Below are 26,778 nucleotides of genomic sequence, written 5' to 3'. Positions count from 1 at the left end.
GCCTTAAAAAGCTGAATTTGCCAGATGGAAAAAGAATCTCAAAAGCTCAGAGAATCATGGCTTCAGAATTAGATTGGAGCAAATGGAAGCTAATGACTTTATGAGAAATCAAGATGCTGTTAAACAGATCCAAACACATGAAAGAATAGAAGGCAATGTGAAATATCTCATGGGAAAAACTACTGACCTGGAAAATAGATCCAGGAGAGATAATTTAAAAATTATTGGACTACCTGAAAGCCATGATCAAAGTAAGAACCTAGAAATCATCCTCCAGGAAGTTCTCAAAGAAAACTGCCCTGATGTTTTAGAACCAGAGGGCAAAATAGAGGTTGAAAGAATCCACCGATCACCTCCTGAAAAAGATCCCAAAAAGAAAACTCCTAGGAATATTATACCCAGGTTCTGGAATTCCCAGATCAAGGAGAGAATATTACAAGCAGCCAGGAAGAAACAATTTGAATAATGTGGAAACACAATCAGGATAACTCAGGATCTGGCAGCTTCTACACTGAGGGATTGAAGGGCTTGAAATATGATATTCCGGAGGTCAAAGGAGCTGGGATTAAAACCAAGAATCACCTACCCAGAAAAACTGAGTATCATGTTTCAGGGGAAAATATGGTCATTCAGGGGAATAGAGGACTTTCAAGCATTCTTGATGAAATAACCAGAATTCAATAGAAAAGTTGACATTCAGATACAAGAAGCAAGACAAGCATGAGGTAAACAGGGAAAAGAAATCATAAGGAGCTTATCAAAGTTGAACTATTAACATTTCTACATGGAAAAACAATAATTGTAACTTATGAAACTTTTCCCAGTAGTTGAAGGGAATAGAAATATATATGTCTATATATGAGGGTATATGGGCATATGAATACATATGTGAATGTGTGTATATATGTTTATAGGTATACATAGATAGAGGGCACAGGACCAACAGGAAGGGATGATACTTAAAAGGTGAAATTAAGAGGTGAGAGAGGAATATAATGAGAGAAGATGGGGAGAGACAGAATGGGGTAAACTATTTCATATAGAAGAGGCAAGGGAAAATGGTTACAATGGAGGGGAAGAATAGGAAGGCAAAAGAGAATGGGTCAACCTTATTCCCATTGAATTTGGCTTGAGGAGGGAATGAAGTACACACTATATAGGGTATCTCACCCTCCAGGAGAGTGGGGGGGGAAGGGGATGAGAGGGGGGATGATGGAAGGGAGGGCAGGCTAGGAGGGAGGGAAGTTGGAAGCACCCACTTTTGAAGGGACGGGATCAAAGTAGAGAATAGAACAAGTGGGAGGTGGGATAGGAGGGAGGGAAATATAGTCAGTCTTTTACAATATATCTACTATGTTATTGTTTTGCATTAGCCACACATGTACAACCTATACTGAACTGCTTATCTTCCCAGTAAGGGTGGGTGACAAGGGAGGAAGGGAATGAATCTGGAATTCAAAGTTTTAAAATCAAATATTAAAAAAATATATATATATATACTATTATTAATACTATTTTACATGTAATTGAGAAATAAGATATACAGGCACTGGGGCATAGAGATCCACCATGCCCTACTGGAAAAGTCAAAAGGGGTATGGGAGAAAATATGGGAGAGAGCAGATTGGTGGATGGGATATTCTGTGTGACTGATATTTTGGAGCAGTGGGTAGGGAAAAAATGGGGAGAAAATCTGTAACTCAAAATCTGGTGGAAATGAATGATGTAAATCAGAAGTTAATAAAGCATTTGAAAAAAAAAAGATTGAAAGATAGAAAAGCTTCAGGAAAAATAAAGGTCTGATAAGACATTCCAGTCATATACTATTAAAATTGGATGCTTGGGATAAAAAATAAATAAATAAATAAAGGGAGGGTCTAACTGGAGGGACATTCAGTGCTTATGGAAAGATCATTTAATATAAGAAAATTACAATATACTTTCACTTAATTTACATTTTTAATGTAATGCTAATCAAAATGCCAAGGGGTTTATAAACTCATACTGAAATTTATAAGGAAAAAACAAACAGGAAAGAATGTAAAGGGCTGATGAAAAAGTCTTGCAGTATCAGGCTTTAAATCATTATGAAGTGCATTATCATCAAAACTATCTAGTACTGTATGAAAAAAATTACAGAAAAAGCATTATGGCATTCAATAGAAGATATCAGATACAACCCCCATACATATAAAAGATTAAGGGAAGGGATAGCTATGATTTCACAGATGTCCTTCCAAACGAGGAAATGCTAGGACTCTCTACTAGTGAAGGTGGTATCTTTTCTGTAAATTGAACATAGCCAGTACATGTCAGTGGTAAAACTTGAACCCAATACTTTCTGGCTCTAAGGTCAGTCCTTTTACTCAACAAGCCACAATGCTGCTAAAAAAGATTAGTGTTTCCCAAAACTATAGAAAAGAAATGGAGGAAATGTGTAGTGCTGATTCTGAAGTTCGAGGACCCGGATTCAAATGCTGCTTCTAATGCTTATTCCCTCATCCCATCTATCCAATCAGTTACCAGATATTGCCATTTCTACCTACGCAGCAACTGTCACATCATACTACTTCTCTCTACTCAACCATTTCTCATTAGGTTCTTACCACTTCTCACCTAGAATACTTGCACAGGACATGCCCCAAGTCTGGAATGGCTCCTTACCCATCCCTCCAAGAGTCCCTCAAGAACCACCTTCTACATGAAGCCTTTCCTGATTCCCCACAACTGCCGTTGTGTCCTCCCTCCCAAACTACCTCATATTTAGCTGATTTGCATATATTTTTATTTGTTCTGTATGTACTTACAAATGTCTTTGTTGCCTCTCTCATTTAGAACATGAGTTTTTTGAGAGCAGAGTTTTAAAATTTTTTTGTATTTGTATCTCTAATGCCTATCACAGTGTCCAGCACATAGTAAATGATGTAAAAAAAAAAGTTTGTTGATTTACTAACTAATTCCTATGGTCCCTTCCATTTACAAAATGTGTTAACTCTAGGTGAAATTCCAAAAGTCAAGGAAAGGCAAAAAGAAAATAAATTTAAAAAAATTATTAAACATAGAAAGTTTTCTCTTCAATTATATTCTTATTCTAGCTTAAAAAAATAACCAGTTGCATAATAACAAGGATCTTTGTACTAGTAGCTCTATTTATAAAGTCAATTATTATCACACACTTCTTCCTAAATCTTCCAATAAAAAGCATCACACCAGGATTTAACTGTAGCACTAAACCAGGCTAAAAAAACCTCATTTATCCTGCCTACTTGTCTATCCTTCACTTGTCTCTGGTTTCAGGAACAGTCTGTACTTTTCTGTGTCACTTTGCTCTTGGCTCAAAATGACGACTAAATATGGAATTCAGACTCACAAAATACTCGATCACATCTTCCAATTTTATATATCTGTTGTATTAGAAATCTACAAATGACTACCCGCTTTAGTTCATCCATAATCAAAATCATATGGAGCAGAAATCTCAACATATATTGTTTCAACCTGAAGACAAATGGTGTCACCAGGAACTATGATTATGGGACCTAACATAATCAAAATCCAAAATCTGGTTCTTCAGGGATAGTTCCTTCAAAACAGTCTGAGAGCTTTTAAATATTGGTGATTCTGATTTCCTACTTCCATACAACAAAACAACACAATTTAAATGAAAATTAAAACAACAGATTTTTAAAAGAGTGGCAAATATAGCATAATGGGCAGAGAGATGGCTGCAAATTCAAGAAGACCTGAGTTTAAGTCCGACTTGTAACACTTGTCAGTGTCACTTAACTTCTCAATTCCTCTGGTACTTGCCACTTAACAAAAGTTACTAAAGATATAACCAAAGTGGGATATTTTTTGAAGCCTATTTCCAAATAAAATAAATTACCTGTATGATTTGAAAACTGGACGGAATTCACTGTGTCAATTTCAAATCCCAAAACCTGCAATAGAAAGAGAACAAAATTTAGAGACCTAAAATGCCTAAAAATAAAGGAAATGAAAAAATTAGGATACACTTCAATGACTACATACCAACCTCAAAGTTTAGGATTTTACTTTAATATACACAAACTCCATAAACAGATGCCAGGGAAATCTGGTTTAGAATTTATAATCAGATTATATAAAAGACCCAAATAGAAACATAGTTTTCAGGGGTGGCTGGGTGGCACAATGAGTAGAGTGCTGGCCCTGGAGTCAGGAGGACCTGAGTTTGGATCTGCCCTCAGACACTTAACACACACAAACAAAAAAAAAAACCTAGCCGTGTGACCTTGGGCAAGTTACTTAAAAACCCAATTGCCCTCCAAAAAGCAAAAAGCCATAGTTTTCAGGTAGGGAACAATTGCTGCCATGATATATATAGGCAAGACTTAAATTAATACTTAGATTTTCAGTGTCCTTTATGCCTAGCAAAAGGCTCTCCTGCTTCACTTTAGCAATGACGTTTGTGAGAATGCTATATAGACATTCCAAAGCATACAGGAACTAATGAGCCATAATCTCAAAACAATACATGAAAACCACTTACATAAGAACTCAAATGAAAAATGAATAAATTAAAGGATGCCTACTTTATATAGCATGTTCCTGAAAAGAACAATAATCAATTGATCAATCAAAAATTACTATTCAATGCACACAAATATGAGGAGGGAGGGAGAGGGAGAGAGAAAGAGAGAGAGAAACTACAAAATAAATACAAGGTAGCTATGGAGATAGGACACTAGAGACTGGGGAAACAACAAATGCTTTGGGTAGAATCTGGTGTTTGAGCTGCTTCTTAAAGGAAAAGGGGATATCTCTTAAGCTGAGATAAGGAGAGATTACATTATAGGAAAAGGGATGGCCTCTGCAAAGATAAGGAGATAGAGTATGCATGAGAAACAGAGATGGTCAATTTTTGTTGGATCATAGAGTATAGAAAATATTAAGCTAGAAAGGTAGATTGGGACCAGGTTATGGATGGCTTTCAATGACAAAAAGAAGAATTTATACATAAAAATCCTAGGGGACAAAGAGTTCCTGGAGCAGGAATGACACAGTCAGGTTTGTGTTTTAGGAAAATTACTTTGGCAGCAGTGAGTAGAATGGAGGGAAAGATGAAACAGGTCCATTATTTTAGGAGGCTATTGCAATGAAAGGTAATGAGAGCTAAAACTAGATGGAAGTGGCTATTTTAGGAGAAAAGGAGTCAGATGCTAGAGATGTTATAGAATTGAATGAAATGAAAAGCTTGAGAGAGTTTCTGGGTAATTAACAATTACCCCTGATAGGTTAAAATCATCCCGGACTGGTAAACAATTAATGAGAGGTAGACATATTAACCAGGAGATAGACTAAAAGCCTTCAGCTTGTCCTGATAAGGATATGGCATAAGAAGACTGCCTCCAGCAATCTGGACAAAGGAATCCTTTTCTACCAAGACTAATTCATAAACTGGGGTTATTTCCTAAGGGCAAGAATTCACCTAGATTAGATTCTCTTTACACTCTACCATAAGTAAGGTCTTCTAGTTGGGTGTGGTCTGCCCAGGACCAAAGAGCCCATATACCCAGAAGTTTTGGACAATCTCATCAATCAGTAACATCCTTCTGAATGAATGGGCATAGCCTCAGTCAAAGGAGACTTGTTAAAGACTTTAGCTTGAAAAGTTCAAGGTCCCCATTGTATCCTGGGCCATTTCCAGTTGTCCTGATCTATATCTGGCCACTGGATGGTTCCAGAGAATAAAGTGAGGCTGGTGACTTTACACAGCCTCCCCTCACTTAAATCCAATTTACTTGCATGTCATGGCATCACCTCCTGACTGTCATGGTCCTCTCTGAGGATGAAGGACAAACACCAGCATCAGAGACTAAGTAGCCTATGGGGGCTGGTCCCTGAATGAGGAAATAAATGGAACAAGCCTTAGTCCTAATTTAATAATGAGGGGTTTTTTTTTGTTGTTGTTGATTTGCTTTTTTTTGGAGAGGAGAAGGTAGGGCAGTTGGGACTAAGTGACTTGCCCAAGGTCACATGGCTAGTTTTGTGTTAAGTGTCTGAGTCCGAATTTGAACTCGGGTCCTCCTGACTCCATGGCCAGTGCTCTACTCACTGTGCCACCTAGCTGCCCCAATAATTAGTTATTAATGTAATATAAAATAATAATCACTTTTCTCAGGAAATAGAAATGGAAAAATCTGGCTGCGGATTGGACATATGCAGTGTGGAAGAGTGAGGATAATGCTGAAGTTATGAAGCTGAGAATCTGGGAATAGTGGTGCCTTTGACCAAAATAGGGAAGTTTGGAAGAGGAATGGATTTGAGAAATAAAAAACAATTCAGTTTTGGACACACTGTGTTTGAGCTATCTGGACATTCAATTTGAAATGTCCAACAGGCAGTAGGTTAGACAGGCCTAAAACTCAGAGGAATGGTGGGTTAGATATATAGCTCTAGGAATTATCAGCATAGAATTGGCAACTATACCCATGGAAGCTGGGATTACCAAATAAGAGTGCAGAGATTATGTAGGGTATGGGTATCCCCAAGAGATATCTTGAGGAAGTAACAGTTGATTCAGTTCTCCACAGAAGAGGGAGATTTTTCCACCAGTATGTACCAGCAGAATGAGGCGTGTTACAAAAGACTCACAAGAACTTATACCCTAACACAGTCAAGCCCCCTCCCAACCCCCCTACACCTCCCGCCCCCGCCCTTCTCCCATTGGCTGGGAGGGCTTACAATTTGAGTGTGAAATTTTGCCCAATGGTAAATAACAAAGAAGCCCTCCACGATCCCCTATTAGCTGTGAGTCTGGACAGGGCACCAGGGTATTGTTCACGTCCTAATTTGACAAAAGCTAAAGCGGGGGAGGGGAAAAGGGTCGCAAGCATGGGTGGAGGTGGAAAAGTCCCTGAATGGGGCCTAATGCTAATGTGGCAGTAGTAAAGAAGGGGGAAGCTGAAACTCTGGCTTGCTCCCACAAGAAAACTTATGGGCTGAGAAGTTTCACCTTTCCCAATCAAGAGAAAAACAGAAGAGTGCTCAGGGCAGCTTTGGGGAACACTTAGTTAGGGAGGGGGCAGGATATGGAAGAGCAGCCACAAAGGAATCTGAGAACAGACAGGTAAGAAGAAAACCAAGAAACATTTAAACCTAGTGTCAAATGCAACAAACAGGTTGAGAAGGATAAGGACTAAGAAAGGATCATTAGATTTAGCAATTATGAGATCCTTAGTAATTTTGGAGAAAGTAGTTTCAGTTAAGTGAAAAGGTGGATGCCAGACTGCAAAGGGTTGGGGAGTGAGAAGAGAAAGAGACTGGTAGTTTAATTGTCATGGCTGAAAAGAGAATAAATGAGATACAGAGTGAAAAAGTGAGAAGATTAAAAATTGTGTTTATATGTAACTGGGGAAAAATAAATTAATTCATTCAAAGAAAAGGGGGGGAGAAGAAAATTTCTTTCTTGAGAACAGTTTAAACTCTAATATTGCACAAACAAAAAAAAAACATCATAAAAATAATTCTTGAGAGATTTTGGTTGCTCTCTTGAGAGAGTTGAATGGTGGGACTGTGTATACTGAACTGAAGAAAAGCCAGTGGTTGAGGTGATGGTTAAAAATATCTTTGGATGGCATCTTTGTTATACTGTTAATAACCGTATAGCCAGTAATCCTGATGTTTATTTAATCCCAAAAGATGGGGGAGGGGAAAGAATCTGACTAAGAGAAATTAACAAAAGCTTATGGGAGGGGTGGCTAGGTGGCTCAGTGAGTAAAGCGCCAGGCCCTGGAGTCAGGAGTCCTGAGTTCGGTTCTGGCCTCAGACGATTAACACAAGAAAACTAGTCATGTAACCTTGGGCAAGTTACTTAACCCCAATTGCCCCCCAAAAGGCAAAAGAAAAAAAAAAGCTTATGAGAAAAGAGATTTTTCCCTCCACAATTAACATGAATGCTTTCTGCCATCTTTTTGTCTCTCACACAGTTAGAATTCTCCAGGGCACCTCATGTAAAGGAATAGGTTCAAATTCCTACCAAATATCCAATCTATTTTCCTAAGCATATTTCTAAATACTGAATCCTTTCTCCAGTTGCTATCTCCCAAATATCTGTCAACATTTTCTTTACTTTTAATAATAGTATATATATATATATATATACATATGTATGTATATATACACACACACACATTTTAAACATTTGATTTTAAAACTTTGAATTCCAGATTCATTCCCTTCCTCCCTTGTCACCCACCATTACTGGGAAGATAAGCAGTTCAGTATAGGTTGTACATGTGTAACTAATGCAAAACAATAATATAGTAGATATATTGTAAAACAATGACTATATTTCCCTCCCTCCTATGCCACCACCCACTTGTTCTATTCTCTACTTTGATCCCATCCTTTTTCAAAAGTGAGTGCTTCCAACTTCCCTCCCCCCAAGCCTGCCCTCCCTTCCATCATCCCCCTTTTCATCCCCTTCCCCCCCAACTCTCCTGTAGGGTGAGATATCCTATTAGGTGTGTATATCATTCCCTCCCTAAGCCAAATTCAATGAGAATAAGGTTGACCCCTTCCCTTTTGCCTTCCTATTCTTCCCCTCCATTGTAACCATTTTCCCTTGCCTCTTCTATATGAGATAGTTTACCCCATTCTGTCTCTCTCCATCTCCTCTCATCATATTCCTCTCTCATCTCTTAATTTCACCTTTTAAATATCATCCCTTCCTATTAAATTGGTCCTGTGCCCTCTATCTATGTATACCTGTAAACATGTATACACACATTCACATATGTATTCATACGCCCGTATACCCTCCTATATATTTCTATTCTCTTCAACTATTTTCATACTGAGAAAAGTTTTTCCATGTAAGAATGTTAATAGTTCAACTTTGGTAAATCCTTTATGATTTCTTTTCCCTGTTTACCTTCTCGTGCTTCTATTGCTTCTTGTATCTGAATGTCAAATTTTCTATTCAACTTTGGTTTTTTCATTAAGAATGCTTGAAAGTCCTCTATTCCACTGAATGACTATATTTTCCCCTGAAACATGATACTCAGTTTTGCTGGGTAGGTGATTTTTGGTTTTAATCCCAGCTCCTCTTCCCTCTGGAATATCCTATTCCAGGCCCTTCGATCCCTCAGTGTAGAAGCTGCTAGATCCTGTGTTATCCTGACTGTGTTTCCACAATATTCAAATTGTTTCTTCCTGGCTGCTCGTAATATTCTCTCCTTGATCTGAGAATTCCGGAACCTGGCTATAATGTTCCTAGGAGTTTTCTTTTGGGGATCTTTTTCAGGAAGTGAATGGTGGATTCTTTCAACCTTTATTTTTCCTTCTGGTTCTAGAACATTAGGGCAATTTCCCTTGAGAATTTCTTGGAGAATGATTTCTAGGTTCTTTCTTTGATCATGGCTTTCAGGTAGTCCAATAGTTTTTAAATTATCTCTCCTGAATCTATTTTCCAGGTCAGTGGTTTTTCCCATGAGATATTTCACATTGCCTTCTATTCTTTCATTTGTTTGGATCTGGTTAACAGCATCTTGATTTCTCATGGAGTCACTAGCTTTCCTTTGTTCCATTCTAAACCTGAGGGAATGATTCTCCTCATTGAGTTTTTGATATTCTTTTTCCATCTAGCAAATTTGACTTTTTAAGGCATTCCTTTCCTTATTGCCTTTTTGAGCCTCTTTTGCCAATTGAGTTAGTCTGTTTTTTAAGGTATGGTTTTCCTCAGTCAGGCTGTTGACTCTCATCTCATAATTTTCTTGCATTGTTCTCATTTCTCTTCCCAATTTTTCCTCCACTTCTCTTATCTGCTTCTTAAGGTCCTCTATGGCCTGTAAACAGCTCGTATTTTCCTTTGAAGCTTTTGGTGCAGGAGTTCTTACTTCACTGTCTTCCTACTGTTCCATGATTTGATCCTTTTTGTCCCCAAAATAGAAGTCTAATGTTGGAATCTCTGTTTGCTTTGTTTCCTTTGCCTGGTCATGTAGCCCCCCACTCACTTGGTCCCTGGGCTTTTTGCCACAGTAGGACTCTGCCACCAGACAGGGAGCTTTCATCCCAAACACTGGGGTTTTCTCATCTGCTGGAGGTATTAGTTGGGTGCCCTCTCTAAGGCCTCCACACGCTCTGGCAATCTGGTCACACACCCCAGGACCTCCACCCTAGACTGCAATCCAGATCCAAGAAGGTTAAAGCAAGAGCGATTACCCCTCAGACTGGTCACTTGGTCCCCTTACACTCTGTAGGCCAGGAGCCGAAACTGCAATGTGGTGTCGCTGTGGCGTGGTGACTCATTGGCTTCTCGCCCTGGGGGCAAAAGCCGATGCTCTCCAGCCTACTGGGTCCCAAAGTCCACACTACACTGACCTCTCACTTTGTCCTTCTCATCGATGTGTTTATAAATCTGGAAACCGGCACAGCTGCTGGTGATCTGGAGTCCCGTGGCTGGTCAGGCCCACCTTGGGGCTAAAACTACCAGCTCATGCCGGTCTGGGTTCGGCTCCCAGAGTGCTGCGGCAGGCCTATTCCTGCCGGCCTATCCTCAGTGGAAGGTAAGCTTCTCTGTCATTTTGTGGGTTCTGCAGCTCCAAAGTTTGTTCAGAGTCCCCTTTTACATGGATTGGGGAAGGTAGAAGCCGGAGGCGCGCAGAGGTCCTGCTTCTACTCCGCCATCTTGACTCCCTGTCAACATTTTCTTAAAGCTGGGTTAATTATTTGATGTATCTGTTCTGCTTAATTGATCTAGTTATTTTGTTTTTCACCCAATACCAGATAATTTTCCATTTCTCCCTGTGTATTATACCCTCTGTCATCATCACAAACTCTAGGTCCTCCATCTATACCTACTCATTTTCAGCAGGGAATCCTGACTCACACTTAATTTAAAATTTGCAAGGTAGACTTCTGCTCTGGTCTTGATTTTTCCTACTTTCAAAATCTTGACTTTATAGTTAACCATTTCAACTTAATACAGTTTTCTGTCCTTGAATTCCCTTGCCCCCTTGTCTTGTCACTACACATACACACCCCAAAAAGAGAGAGTGACAGAGTGATTACTATATGCCTGACACCGTGCTAAGAACTACAGATAAAGCAAAATAGTACTTGCCCTCAAGGAGCTTATAGTCTAAGGGGGAAAGGCAACAAATGAAGGAAAACTGGAAGGGGAGGGGTATACACTCAGCAGAACAGTGTACAAGCAGCCAGGAAATGGCCTGGATTCCAGGCAAATTAGTGTGAAAGCTCATTTATCAGACTCTATTTCCGTGGAGTCCAAAAGTTCCTGTAAGGAGGAGGTAGAAACAATAGACAAAATAAAGGCAGCATAATCTAAAGATAAACAGGAATTGAAGTCAAACTTGCTGACCTATAGTTTGAAGAATTTTTTTTTTTGAAAACAGGGATAATATCAAGGAAATCAATGAAAAACAAAATGCAAGAGAAGGTGGCCTAGTCATACCAGATCTCAAATTATATTACAAAGTGGAAAACATCAAAACTATCTGGTACTGGATAACAAATAGATGGTGGAATTTCAAAAACTCACTGAAGAGAATAATTCCTTCAAAGTTGTACTGGGGCAAATGGAAGCTAATGGCTTTATGAAAAATCAAGATACTATAAAACAGATCCAAACAAATGAAAAAATAGAAGGCAATGTGAAATATCTCATTGGAAAAACTAATGACCTGGAAAATAGATCCAGGAGAGATAATTTAAAAATTATTGGACTACCTGAAAGCCATGATCAAAAAAAGAGCCTAGACACCATCTTTCAAGAAATTATCAAGCCCTGATATTCTAGAACCAGAGGGCAAAACAGAAATTAAAAGAATTCAGTGATCATTTCTTTAAAAAGATCTAAAAAAAGAAAACTCCTAGGAATATTAGAACCAAGTTCCAGAGTTCCCAGGTTAAGGAGAAAATACTGCAAGCAGTAAGGGAAAAACAATTTGAATATTGTGGAAACACAATCAGGATAACACAAGACCTAGCAGCTTCTACATTAAGGGATCAAAGGGCTTGGAATATGATATTCTGGAGGTTAAAGGAGCTAGGATTAAAACCAAGAATCACCTACCCAGCAAAACTGAGTATAATGCTTGAGGGAAAAACATGGTCATTTAACGAAATAGAGGATTTTCAAGCATTCTTGATGGAAAAACCAGAGCTGAACAGAAAAATTTGACTTTCAAATACAAGCATGAGAAGGTAAACAGGAAAAAAAAATCATAAGGAACTTATTAAAGTTGAACTATTTACATTCCTACATGGAAAAACATTTTTTTTGGTAATTGTAACTCACAAAACATTTCTCAGTATAAGGATAGTTGAAGGGACTATATATGCATATATATGTATACATACACATATATGTATGTATAGGAGGGTGTATGTGTGTATACATATGAGTGTGTTCATATGTATGTACATGTATACATAGACAGGATGAGTTGAATATGAAGGGATGATACCTAAAAAATAAAATTAAGAGGTGAGAGAGGAATTTATTGGGAGGAGAAAGGGATAGATTAGGGTAAATTATCTCATATAAAAGAGGCAAGAGAAATCTGTTACAATGGAGGGGAAGAACAGGAAGGTGAAAGGGAATGGGACAATCTTACTCTCATTGAATTTGGCTTAAGGAGGGAATAACATACGCACTCAATTGGGTATCTTACCCTACAGGAAAGCAGGGGGGAAGAGGATAAGAGGGGCCATGATAGAAGGGAGGACAGATTGGGGGAGAGGGTAGTTAGAAGCAAACAATTTTGAAAAGGGACAGGATCAAAAGAGAAAACAATAAATGGGGGGAGGGATAAGATGGAGGGAAATATAGTTAAACTTTCACAATATAAGTACTATGGAAATGTTTTATGTAACTACACATGTACAACCTATATTGAATTGCTTATCTTCCCAGTGGGGGTGGGTGAGGAGGGAAGAATGGAAAAAATCTGGAACTCAAAGTTTTAAAAACAAATGTTTAAAAAATTGTTTTTTACATGCAACTGGGAAATAAGATATACAGGCACTGAAGTATCGAAATATACCTTGCCCTACTAGAACGTTAGGAGGGAGATGGGGGAGGATATAAGAGAGAACAGATTGGGGTAAGGGCATTCAGTAGGCTTGCTTTTTGGGGGAAAGATGGGGAGAAAAATTTGTAACTCAAAATCTTGTGGAAATGAATGTTGAAAACTCAAAATAAATAAATTTGAGAAAGCAAAAAAAAAAAAAAAACTACTGGGAAAACTGGAAAACGATAGGTACTGACCAACATCTGACTCTATACCAAGAGAAGGTCAAAATGGATATATGATTTAGACATAAAGGGTGATACCATAAGCAAATTAAGAGAGCAAGGAATAGTTTGCCTGTCAGATCTATGGAGAAAGGAAGAATTTATCACCAAACAAGAGATAGAGAGGGTTATGAGATGTAAAATGAATAATTTTGATTATATTAAATTGAAAAGTTTTTGTAAAAACAAAACTAATTCAAGCAAGATCAAAAGAAAAGCAGAAAGCTGGGAAATAATTTTTACAGCTGGTGTTTCTGATAAAGGCCTCATTTCTCAAATATATAGAGAACCGAGTCAAATTTATAAGAATATAAGACATCCCCCAACTGATAAATGGTCAAAGGATATTAATAGGCAGTTTTCAGATGAAGAAATCAAAGCTATTTATAATCAAATAAAAAATGGTCTAAAGCACAACTGATTAGAGAAATGCAAGTTAAAAAACTCTATTGAGTAACCACCTCACACCTCTCTCGCTAATATAACAGAAAAGGCAAATGATGAGTGCTAGTAAGGATATGGGAAAATTAGGACACTAATGCATTGTAGGTGGAGTTGTGAACTGATCCAACCATCCTGGAGAGCAATTTGGAACTATGCTCAAAGGGTAATCAAACTGTACATACTCTTTGACCCAGCAATACCACTGCTAGGTTCATATTCCAAAGAAGTTAAGCAATCACATTCAACAGTTTTTCGGTACTTCAGGATATAGTGTGTCTGCATCAGATTATGAGCTCATCAAGGAGGTAGGTATTATCTTATTTCTCTTGGGCATGACACCCCCCAAAAAGGATGGTCATTGGTTTCAACTTTATTAGCTAGGTTAATTAATAATTATGCAGTTCATACCCAAGAGATTATCTGGAAACTGTCTTTCAAGGGTTCTGTTCACTACGATATAAAACAATATAGAATAAAACATCTAATGCTTGTAACAGTAATACTGGAAAATGGAGAAAAAACAAAAAATGACTGCCATATAAGTTCCCATTTCTAGCAGTGGTATTGGGGTGTCATGTTGATATATTGCTCCTGAGGCCAGAAAAGCACAGAACAAAAATGTCTAATATTATGCCCAGGTAGATGCCTTGGGTCTAGGAGAAAATTACCTAACTGTTAACACCCCTTTAAAACTGCCCAACCTTTTTAGGAGTTGAGTCTCAACAAAAATAGAAGGAAAAGGAGAAAGGAAAATTGTATCCATTACAAATTGATAATTAGTTATTAATACTAGTATAATATGAATTTCCCTCAATATAGTTTCAATTTTCCTCTGAAAGGGGGGGGGGGGGCTAGGTGGCGCAGTGAATACAGCACAAGCCCTGGAATAATGAGGACCTGAGTTCAAATCGGGCCTCAGACACTTAACACAAAACTAGCCATGTGACCTTGCCCCCTCCAAAAAAAGGAAAAAAAAAAAGCCACTTTTCCTCTGATGCCGAGTTGAAAATTGTTTCTAGTTCAACTTTTCTGCCATTTTAACAAAAATTATTGGTTGTTGAATTGTACAACTTTTATAAACAACTTAAAGCCTTTTCTCTCTTCTTGTTGAAATTTTACATGTAGCCAAATTTTAAAAAATAGTTTCTATTTTACATTTCCTTTTGTTTTTGTTCTGTATTAATTTTTCTAGTTCCCATGGATATTTTTCTCTATTGTACTAAATCTACTGCATTCCTATGCTGAATTTACATATGAAAGAATATTACTGAATAATGCTAGTTACAGAATTAAGAATGATTCATTGCCACTGATGATGTATACATACAACGCTATTACTGTCCTGCTGCTCCTCATGTGCATACTTCCTTCCATTTTTACTTGCTACATCACTTACTCACAGTTTTGCTTTACTGTATATAATACTTTATATAATATCATATATAATATTTTCACATCTATATTGTAGTTTGTTTACTGCCATTATGGATCAATGTAGGACTAACCAGACAGGCTACAAGCTGTTTGAAAAGTTTTTCTTGTTATTTTGACCCCAAAATATAAGGGTTTCATGATTTTAGGAATCAACAGAGAATAAAAATAAGGATGTTTTTTTAAATGTCAAAAAAAATTATAAGGTCTTTCCAATAAGATCTAGAATAAAGCAAGGATGGTCATTTTCACTACTACTACCTGAACAGTACTAAAAAATATACTCTAGCCATAAATCAAGAAAAAGTAATTAAGGGAATAAGTATAGGCAAAGAAAAAAATTATGATTTTTTACAAATGATATGAAGAAACTTTAAAAATTAATGGAAACAATAATAGAAAAGTTGAACATAAAATGAATCCACATAAATCATAAGCATTACTGTATGTAACCAACCAAACCCAAAAGGAAAAGATAGGGAGAGAAATTCCATTTAAAATAACTACAGAATGTATAAAGTACTTGAGAGTCTACCTGCCAAGATAAACATAGTAAATATAGGAACACAACTACAAAACACTTTATATGAATGAAACACACCTAAATAGTTTTAAAAACATTCATTGTTCTTGGGTAGGGGCAGATAAATAAAAAATGGCAATACTATCTAAAGTGCTTTATTTATACTCATTGCCATACTAAACAAACTATGGTAATGGGAATGTAAATTTTTAAGATCTTCCCTGCCCCTAGGCTAAAGTGCACCGGGAGCCTGGGGTGGAAGCCTGGTTTTTCAGTAGATACTTCTTGATTGGCCAGTGAGGCAATAAGGTTGTTACATTCTCTGAGCCAGGAGAAGGCTATATGAGCCCTGATGTGTAGCTTTGTTTTGGGGGCTCACTTTGAGAAGTGTTCTGTGATTTGATCAGATGAAACTCTGGGAAGCCGGTTGTTGAGAGCCCTCCCCCCCCCCAACCCCTGCTTTGAAAAAACCCAGATGTTGAATTGGTATGAATGTAATGGTTAGACAGTTTGGAAAGCTGTCTATTTGATCTGTTTCTGTCTTGATAATTCTGTCTGTATATTCTGAAGTTCGGGGTGCTGACCTTTTCCCCCTGAACTAGGTAAATGATACATATCTGACTGATTAAGCTTGTTAACCCATTTTGAGTTGCTTTCCTTTAACTAAGCAGATCTAAGACCCTGTGTTGGCAGACACCCTGGGGATGCTGGGGTGCTTGCTGCTACAACTACCAAAGATTACTTTATAGAGCTAGAAAATCTAAAAACAAAATTATTTGGGAAGAACAAAAAGGTCAAGAATCTCTAAGGGAAATGATGAAAAAAAAATGGGAAGGTTTAGCTATATATCAAATTATACTACACATCAGTAATCATCAAAATTATTTCATACTGTTTAAGAAATGAAGAGGTTGGTCAATGGAACAAATTAGGTACATAGCTTACAAACAAGTACAGTGGCCTAATACTTGTTTAATCTAAATGATGGGGTACAGACTCTGGGAAACCCCTTGAACTCTCCTTGAATTTTCCCACTTGAGGAATTTGCCTGAGGGCTTATGGCTATATCACTAGACCATCACTAGACTATCCCACAATCTTTCTGCATATAAGCTCCATCTAGCCTCCATGAGACCCTGGTCAGGAAACCACAAAATGTTGAGGTTTAGGGTTTAGGGATACTCAAGACCCCAAAATATCAACACACCAGGTCCTGCCAAAAGATTTCGACTCAAGTCTTCTCTCAGCCAAAGTAAAGCAAAGTTTATTAAAGGTTTGCATTAATGGGTAGATGCTTAAGGAGCTTGGTATCTATGACGCCTGTATTGGACAAGCAGGCCAGAATAATCTGACACAGAGTAAATCTAAATTAGATAATTCTTGGCTCTCATGCAGGCAAGACAGAGCTTATATACAGAAAGATTATGGGAGGGCTCTAGGGGTGGTCTAGAGGAGGAGTTTGGGGAGGGTCTTGAGGAGGAGTCAAAAGAGGTCAGACTCCAGTAAAGAGAGATTAAGGGTGGGAAATAGCTGGAGGCTACCTGGAGATTACAATGGAGGGTTAAGCTAGTTCAGGGGTAACAGCTTTGGGAAAACTGAAAAGCCCTTCTGACAGAAATTAGATAATAGACCAACAACATCTCACATATAAATTCCAAATGAGTACAAAATTACCTTTTAGATCTATGTACAGGTAAAGAGTTGATGATCAAGTAACTGAAGCAAAGAGGATAAAATGAACAGTTTTGATCATATAAAATTCAAATTTTTGCAAAAAACAAACCAGCTAACATGCAGCTAAAGTTAGAAGTAAAGAAGGTAACTGGGAAGAAAAATCTTTGTAACAAGTTTCTCTAATAAAGTTTTCATTATGGACTGATTCAAATTTGTAGGAGTAAAAGCTAAGTGAACAGGCAATTTTCAGAGGAAAACTTTAACTGGTTCATCAAGGGGTCAAGATGGGAAAAGGAGGAGAGTCTAGTTAGTGCAGGGGTGATTTAGTGGGATGAGGGGATGAGGTAAAACATTTGGAAATTATGTCAAGTCATTTTTCAATTGTGTCTGATTCTCCATGACTGCATTTGGGGTCTTCTCAGAAGAGATACTGGACTGGTTTGCCACTTCTTTCTCCAGCTTCTTTTAAACATGAGGAAACTGAAGTTAAGTGACTTGCCAGAGTCTCACAGTAAGTGTCTGAGGATGGATTTGAACTCAAGGCTTCCTGACTCCAGGTCTGTTACTCTATCCACTGTGCCCCTAGCTGTCCATAAGTGTGTTAAAGCAGTTTGGAAATTTTCCTCTCAGGCAGAAGGTTTAGATTTAGAAGGGAAGTGAATAAGTATTTTATATAGCATTTACTATGTGCTATTATTTTACACTTACTGTCTCATTTGAGTCTCACAACAACTTTGGGAGATAGGTGCTGTTATTATCACATTTTACAGTTGAAGAAACTGAGGCATATGGGTTAAGTGACTTGCCCAGATTCACACAGCTATTAAATGTCTTAAGACTAGATATGAACTCAGTTCTTCCTGACTTCAGGCTCAGTTCCCCCTGGGTTGCTATTCTGGCTTCTCTTTATTTCTTCTCATGATTCTTAGTGAACCAGTTCAATTTTATATCAAATCCTGTTCCCTTGATCTATTGCCACTCAGTTGCCAAACCCTAACCCTAGATTACTCCCACTAACCACATCCTCCATTTCTGTTCACATACTACTGAACTAAGCTGGAAGTCACATAGTCATGCTGATTGGGTCCAATACAAATTAATGTTTTCTAATAGCAATGGTTGCCTACTGCAACAAAGAATCTTTTTGACTCTTCCCTAGCTGATTTTCTATCCCATTCAACAAAATGTACCAAACTTTCTTTCCCATAGCATTTTGTCAAAGGGTGTTATGCTACTATACACAAAAAAATGTGCTGCAGCATCCCACCCTAAAGAGAAGGGACATGAGTTCTTAGAGACTACTGGTACCCATTTATCAGAACGGGCAGAGGACACAAAGATAAAAAAGATAAAGAAAAAGTAGCATTGCATACAAGAAAGAGGCCCATCTTCTTGAGGGCAGAGCCTGGGTTTTGGCCTTAATTTGTATCCCCACAGTGCATGGGACCTGGTATGAAAAATGATAGGTTATTTGACAAGTTTTGGATACGATAACTCTTAGGCTTACATATTGTTGAGCACAACTCCACCTTCCTTTACCCTAATTGATCTGTGAGCAGGCATTTCTGCACAACTCCACCTTCCCTTCCTTTAATTAATCTATGAGCAGGAATTTCAGCACAACTCTACCCTTCCCTGCCCTAATTGATCTATGGGCGGGAGGAGTTTCAGCCTAGGGAAAAATCCCTACTCCATTCTTCCCCGTCCCCTGCCTCCCCACTCCCTACCAGGTGTTCCCCATCTCCACCTATTCTGGGTTCCCTGTCCTTCAGCCTAGGGAAAAACTTTGTGGGCGCTGGAAAATTCAAATACACACTGACCAATCACTGATTGTAGTTTTAGCTTACGTAACCCGCCTACTGTAATCTCTTTAAAAACCGGCATATTGTTCATGGCAACTCACTGTCTGATTGGGGTATGTGACCCAGCAGTCCCTCAGTAAAAAATCTACTTCCAATTTTAATCTCGGGGATCTTCTGTCTTGCTCCTTATGCCCTACACTTAGAACTGATGTATGGGGGACAGAGCCAAGATAGCAGAGTAGAAGCACACGACCTTCCCAAGGCTCAAGCTTCCACCTTCCCCAATCCATGTAAAAAGGGGACTCTAAACAAACTTTGGGGCTACAGAACCCACAAAATGACACAGAGAAGCTAACCTCCTGCTGAAGACAGCCTGGCAGGAATTGAGCACAGCGCTCTGGGAGCCGAGCCCAGCCCCATGCCAGGCTTTAGCCCCAGGGCGGGCCAGACCAGCCACCGGCCAGAGGGACTCCAGATCAGCAGCAGCTGTGGCCTTTTCCAGATTTATCAACACATAGATGTGAAGGACAAAGTGAGAGGTCAGTGCAGTCTGGAATTTGGGACCAGTAAGTGGGAGTGCGTGGCTTTTACCCCCGGGGCAAGAAGCAGCTGAGACGCCAGCACAGCCAGCCAGTGCCACATGGCGGCTTAAGTTCTTGGCCTGCAGAGTGTAGGGGGACCAAGCACCAGTCTGAGGGGTAATTGCTCTTGCTTTACCCTGCTTGGATCTGGATTGCAGTCTAGGGTGGAGATCCTGGGGTATGTGTCCAGCTTGCCAGAGTGTGTGGAGATCTCAGAGAGGGCACCCATCTAATACCTCCCGCAGCTGATAAAACCCCAGCGTTTGGGACGAAAGCTCCCGTCTGGTGGCAGAGTCCTACTGTGGAAAAAAGCCCAAAAGTCAAGTAATTGAGTGGTAAAATGAGCAGGCAAAGGAAACAAAGCAGACAGAAGATTCCAACATTACATTCCTATTTCAGGGACAAAAAGGAGCAAAGCATAGAACAGGAGGAAAACAGTGAAGTCAGAACTCCTGCAACAAAAGCTTCAAAGGAAAATACAAGCTGGTTACAGGCCATAGAGGACCTTAAGAAGCAGATAAGAGAAGTGGAGGAAAAATTGGGGAAAAAAATGAGAACAATGCAAGAAAATTATGAAATGAGAGTCGATAGCCTGACTGAGGAAAACAATACCTTAAAAAACAGACTGACTCAAATGGCAAAGGAGGCTCAAAAAGGCAATGAGGAGAAGAATGCCTTAAAAAGTTGAATTTGCCAGATGGAAAAATAATCTCAAAAGCTCAATGAGGAGAATCATGGCTTCAGAATTAGATTGGAGCAAATGGAAGCTAATGACTTTATGAGAAATCAAGATGCTGTTAAACAGATCCAAACAAATGAAAGAATAGGAGGCACTGTGAAATATCTCATGGGAAAAACCACTGACCTGGAAAATATATCCAGGAGAGATAATTTAAAAATTATTGGACTACCTGAAAGCCATGACCAAAGTAAGAACCTAGAAATCATCCTCCAGGAAGTTCTCAAAGAAAACTGCCCTGATGTTTTAGTACCAGAGGGCAAAATAGAGGTTGAAAGAATCCACCAATCACCTCCTGAAAAAGATCCCAAAAAGAAAACTCCTAGGAATATTACAGCCAGGTTCTGAAATTCCCAGATTAAGGAGAGAATATTACAAACAGCCAGGAAGAAACACTTTGAATATTGTGGAAACACAATCAGGATAACCCAGGATCTGGCAGCTTGGAATACGATATTCCGGAGGTCAAAAAAGCTGGGAATAAAACCAAGAGTCACCTACTCAGCAAAACTGAGTATCATGTTTCAGGGGAAAATATGGTCATTCAGGGGAATGGAGGACTTTCAAGCATTCTTGATGAAAAAACCAGAGTTGAATAGAAAATTTGACATTCAGATACAAGAAGCAAGAGAAGCATGAGAAGGCAAACAGGGAAAAGAAATCATAAGGAACTTATCAAAGTTGAACTATTAACATTCCTACATGGAAAAACAATAATTGTAACTTATGAAACTTTTCTCAGCATGAAAATAGTTGAAGGGAATAGAAATATAAATATGTTTATATATGAGGGTATATATGAATACATATGTGAATGTGCATATATATATTTACAGGTATACATAGAGGGCACATGACCAATTTAACAGGAAGGGATGAGACTTAAAAGGTGAAATTAAGAGGTGAGAGAGGAATATAATGAGAGGAGATGGGGAGAGACAGAATGGGGTAAACTATCTCATACAGAAGAGGAAAGGGAAAATGGTTACAATGGAGGGGAAGAATAGGAAGGCAAAAGGGAATGGGTCAACCTTATTCCCATTGAATTTGGCTTGAGGAGGGAGTGAAATACACACTAAATAGGGTATCTCACCCTCCAGGAGAGTAGGGGGGGAAGGGGATGAGAGGGGCGATGATGGCAGGCTGGGGGGAAGGGAAGTTAGAAGCACCCACTTTTGAAAAGGGACGGGATCAAAGTAGAGAATAGAATGGGTGGGGGGTGGGATAGGAGGGAAGGAAATATAGTCAGTCTTTTACAATATATCTACACGCTACATTACGGTACCCTCTGTATGCACCGTCCCCCCCCCCCCGGGTGAAACGCACGCCGCGCTCCGAGCTGCATCCAATCAGAGCTGCAGCAGTGAGCGCATCATCCTGTTCTTCCCCAGTGATTTGCTTGCTGGTACATTTTTTTGTTCACATTTACCTGTTTATTAAAATTGCTGTCAATGTTCATTTAAGCTCTCCCCTGAAAATAAGCCCTCTGGTGTTTTTCTGTCCAAAAAAAAAAAATAATAATAAGACAGTGTCTTATTATCGGGGAAACACAGTATATACCAAAATTTGTTCAGCTATTCCCCAACGATGGATATCCCCTTGGTTTCCAGTTCTTGGATACCACATAAAGAGCTACTATAAATGTTTTTGTACATATGAGTCCTTTTCCTTTTTCTTATCTCTCTGGGGTACAGACCAAGCAGTAAGTATGCCAGTTGAATAACATTTTGGATATAAAAATAATAAAAGCATTTATTCACTAAATGTTAAAATCCCATCTTTTACTGGAAACTTTCCCCAATACTACTAAATTCTACTACCTGCCTTCTCGTGATTATATCTCATTTATCTTGAACATAGCTTACTTTTTATATATTTATTAGCATGCTGTCTCTTCCATTATACAATAAGCTCCTTTGGGGTCAGGGGCTATCTTTTGCTTCTTTTTGTATTCCCAGGACTCTGCACAGTGCTTGGAATGTAGGTGCTTAATAAATGTTTCTGACTCAATAACTAACATATAGTACCTTCTATGTTCTAGGCACTGGGTTCTGCAAAGATTATGTCATTTGATCCTTATAACAACCACGGGGTAGGTGCTGTTATCATTTTCATTTTATATATGAGGAAACAAGGCAAAGAAAGATTAGATTACTTTTCCAAGGTTTCATAGCTAGTGAATGTCTGAAGCCAGATAATAAGTTCAGTTTCAGGCCCAGCACTCTACCACTACTCCACCTATCTGCTTTAAATATGTATGTGTGTACACACATGTAACATACACACACATACATATATACATACATGATATGTGTGCCTATTTATATAGTTCAAAATTGCTTTTCGCAATGACTAGAATTCACAGCTTCAACAATACATTAATATGCCTCTTTTTCCAACATTTGTCATTATCCATTATGTCATCTTTGCCAAGTTGATCCGTGTGATGTGGAATATCAAAGATGCTTTAATTGTCACTTCTCTATTATGGGATATAAAAGCTCCAAAAACAATTCATTAACGTATCCCTTTTCAGACAATCCCCCAAACATTTGTCATTTTCCTTTTATATCATTTGAATATTATTATTTTTTCTAGCTCTATAAAATATTTTTTGGTAGTTTATCTGGCACTGAATAAGTTAATCAATTTAGGTTGAATTGTCGTTTTTATTATATTGGTTCAATCTACCATTAGCAATTAATATTTCTCTAACTGTTTAGATCTGGCTTTGTGTGAAGTGTTTTGTAATTTTTTTCATGTCATTCGTGGGTTTGTCTTGGCAGGTAAGACTCATTTCAGTCTACTCATATTATCTATAGAAATTTTAAATGGAAATTGTCTTTCTGTCTCTTGCTACTGGACTTTGTTGGTAATATATAGAAACGCTGGTGATTTTTTGGGGGTTTATTTTATGTCCTGCAACTTTGCTGAAATTGTTAATTATTTCAACTAGTTTTTTAGTTAATTCTCTAGGATTCTCTTAAGTATGCTATCATATCATTGACAAAGAGCAATAATTTTGTTCCCTCACTGCCTATTCTAATTCCTTCAATTTCTTTTTCTTGTCTCATTGCTATAGCTAGCAGTTCTGGAACAATAATGAAATAATGAATAACAGTGGTGAAGATGGGCATCCTTGCTCCACCCCTGATCTTACTGGAAAGGCTTCTAGTTTATCACTGTTACAGATAATGCTTTAAATAGATAAAACTTATCATTTTAAGGAAAGTTCCATTCAATCTAACAGGAATAAGTGTTGTAATTTATCAAAAAACCTTTTCTGTATCTCATGAGATAATCATAAGACTTTGTTGGTTTTGTTATTGATATGGTCAATTATGAGAATAGTTTTCCTAATACTGAACCAGTACTGTATTCCTAGTATAAATCCCACCTGGTCATCATGTATGATCTTTGTGATATATTGCTACAATCTCCTGGCTAGTTTTTTATTTAATATTTTTGTATTAATACTCACTAGGGAAATTAGTCTATGATTTTCTTTCTCTGTTTTTACTCTTCCAGGTTTAGGTATTAGCATCATATTTGTGTTGTAGAAGGAATATGGTAGGGCTCCTTTGCCTATTTTTTCCAAATAGTTTGTATACTATTGGAATTAATGTTCTTTAAATATTTGGTAGAATTTACTTGTGAATCTATCTGGTCCTGGGGATTTTTTCTTAGGAGCTCAATGACAGCTTATTCAATTTCTTTTTCTAAGGTGGGATAATTTAAGTATTCTATTTCATATCCTGCTTGTCTGGGCAATTTATATTTTTATAAATAATTATTCATTTCACTTAGATTGTCAGATTTAGTAGCATATAATTAGAAAAAATATTTCCTATTTCATTTCTGATACTGACAATCTGGTTTTCTTTTTTAAATCAAATTAGTCAATGGCTGATCTATTTTATTTTTCATAAAACCAGCTCCTAGTTTTATTTACCAGTTCAATGGTTTTCTGACATTCAATTTTATAAATCACTCCTTTGATTTTTGGATTTCCAATTTGGTGTTTAATTGGGGGTTTTTAATTTGTTCTTTTTCTGTTTTTTTTCAGTTGTATGCCCAATATATTGTTCTGCTCTCCATTTGACTGATGTTAATAGAGAGATATAACTTTCTTCTAAGAATTACACTACCATAAATTTTAGTATATTGTCTCATTGTTATCATTCTCTTTTTTTATCTAATCAGATTTTATTTATTTTTTTAAAATTTTTTTCATTTTTCAAATGTTTTATAAACTTCTGATTTACAACACTGATTTCCGCCAGATTTTCAGTTACAAATTTTCTCCCCGTTTTCCCCCTACCCACCACCCCAAAATAGCAATCCCACAGGATATCCCTTCCTCTATTCTGCTCTCTCCCACATCTTCTCCCATAACCTCTTCTACTTTTTCAAGTAGGGCATAGTGGACGTCTTTGCCCCAGTGCCTGTGTATCTTCTTTCCCATTTACATGTAAAGTAGTATTAATAATAGTATATATAATTTTAAACATTTGTTTTTAAAACTTTGAATTCCAGATTTAATTCTCTTCCTCCCTTGTCACCCACCCTTACTGGGAAGATAAGCAGTTCAGTATAGGTTGTACCTGTGTAGCTAATGCAAAACATTAACATAGAAGATATATTGTAAAAGATTGACTATATTATTCTCCCTCCTATCCCACCACCCACTTGTTCTATTCTCTACTTTGATCCCATCCCTTTTCAAAAGTGAATGCTTCCAACTTCCCTCCCCCCAGCCTGCCCTCCCTTCCTTCCCCCCTATTCTCCTGTAGGGTGAGATACCCTATTTAGTGTGTATGTCATTCCCTCCCTGAGCCAAATTCAATGAGAATAAGGTTGACCCTTTCCCTTTTGCCTTCCTATTCTTCCCCTTCATTGTAACCATTTTTCCTTGTCTCTTCTATATAAAATAGTTTACCCCATTCTGTCTCTCTCCATCTCCTCTCATTATATTCCTCTCTCACCTCTTAATTTCATCTAAGTATCATCCCTTCCTATTAACTTTGTCCTGTGCCCTCTATGTATACCTGTAAACATATATGTATTCATACGCCCGTATACCCTCCAATATAGACATATATATGTTTCTATTCCCTTCAACTATTTTCATACTGCGAAAAGTTTCATCACTTACAATGATCATTTCTCCATGTAGGAATGTTAATAGTTCAACTTTCTTATGGCTTATGACTTCTTTTCCCTGTTTACCTTCTCATGCTTCTCTTGCTTCTTGTATCTGAATGTCAAATTTTCTATTCAACTCTGGTTTTTTCATCAAAAATGCTTGAAAGTCCTCTATTCCACTGAATGACCATATTTTCCCCTGAAACATGATACTCAGTTTTGCTGGGTAGGTGATTCTTGGTTTTAATTCCAGCTCCTCTGTGCTCCAGAATATCATATTCCAAGCCCTTCAATCCCTCAGTGTAGAAGCTGCCAGATCCTGGGTTATCCTGACTGTGTTTCCACAATATTCAAATTGTTTCTTCCTGGCTGCTTGTAATATTCTCTCCTTGATCTGGGAATTCCAGAACCTGGATATAATATTCCTAGGAGTTTTCTTTTTGGGATTTTTTTCAGGAGGTGAACGGTAGATTCTTTCAACCTCTATTTTGCCTTCTGGTTCTAAAATATCAGGGCAATTTTCCTTGAGAATTTGTTGGAAGATGATTTCTAGGTTCTTTCTTTGATCATGGCTTTCAGGTAATTCAATAATTTTTAAATTATCTGTCCTGGATCTATTTTCCAGGTCAGTGGTTTTTCCCATGAGATATTTCACATTGCCTTCTATTCTTTCATTTGTTTGGATCTGGTTAACAGCATCTTGATTTCTCATAAAGTCACTAACTTCCCTTTACTCCATTCTAAATCTGAGGGAATGATTCTCCTCATTGTGCTTTTGAGATTCTTTTTCCATCTGGGAAATTCAGCTTTTTAAGGCATTCCTCTCCTCATTGCCTTTTTGAGTCTTTTTGCCAATTGAGTTAGTCTGTTTTTTAAGGTGTAATTTTCCTGAGTCAGGTGTTGACTCTCATTTCATAATTTTCTTGCATCGTTCTAATTTCTCTTCCCAATTTTTCCTCCACTACTCTTATCTGCTTCTTAAGGTCCTCTATGGCCTGTAACCAGCTCATATTTTCCTTTGAAGCTTTTGGTGCAGGCGTTCTGACTTCACTGTCTCCCTCCTGTTCCATGCTTTGCTCCTTTTTGTCCCCAAAATAGGAGTCTAATGTTGGAATCTTCTGTTTGCTTTGTTTCCT

The 26,778-nt window shown here is 37.9% G+C and overlaps 1 protein-coding gene across 1 annotated transcript in view; it reads right to left on the bottom strand.

Annotated features, from left to right (window-relative positions):
* PDXK (pyridoxal kinase) overlaps window positions 1-26,778 on the bottom strand; it is a 92,591-nt gene that overhangs the window by 49,718 nt on the left and 16,095 nt on the right. Inside the window, exon 2 of the mRNA XM_069074835.1 lies at window positions 3,887-3,941. Coding sequence (XP_068930936.1) covers window positions 3,887-3,941 — 55 coding nt within the window. The remainder of the gene's footprint in view (window positions 1-3,886; window positions 3,942-26,778) is intronic.

Source organism: Petaurus breviceps, unplaced genomic scaffold, assembly GCF_028583685.1.
Source record: "Petaurus breviceps papuanus isolate PSGF00001 unplaced genomic scaffold, PetGlider_PUasm1.0 90897, whole genome shotgun sequence".
Taxonomy (NCBI): domain Eukaryota; kingdom Metazoa; phylum Chordata; class Mammalia; order Diprotodontia; family Petauridae; genus Petaurus; species Petaurus breviceps.
Note: the sequence above shows the minus strand (reverse complement) of the source record. Positions and strands in the feature narration are given on the sequence as shown.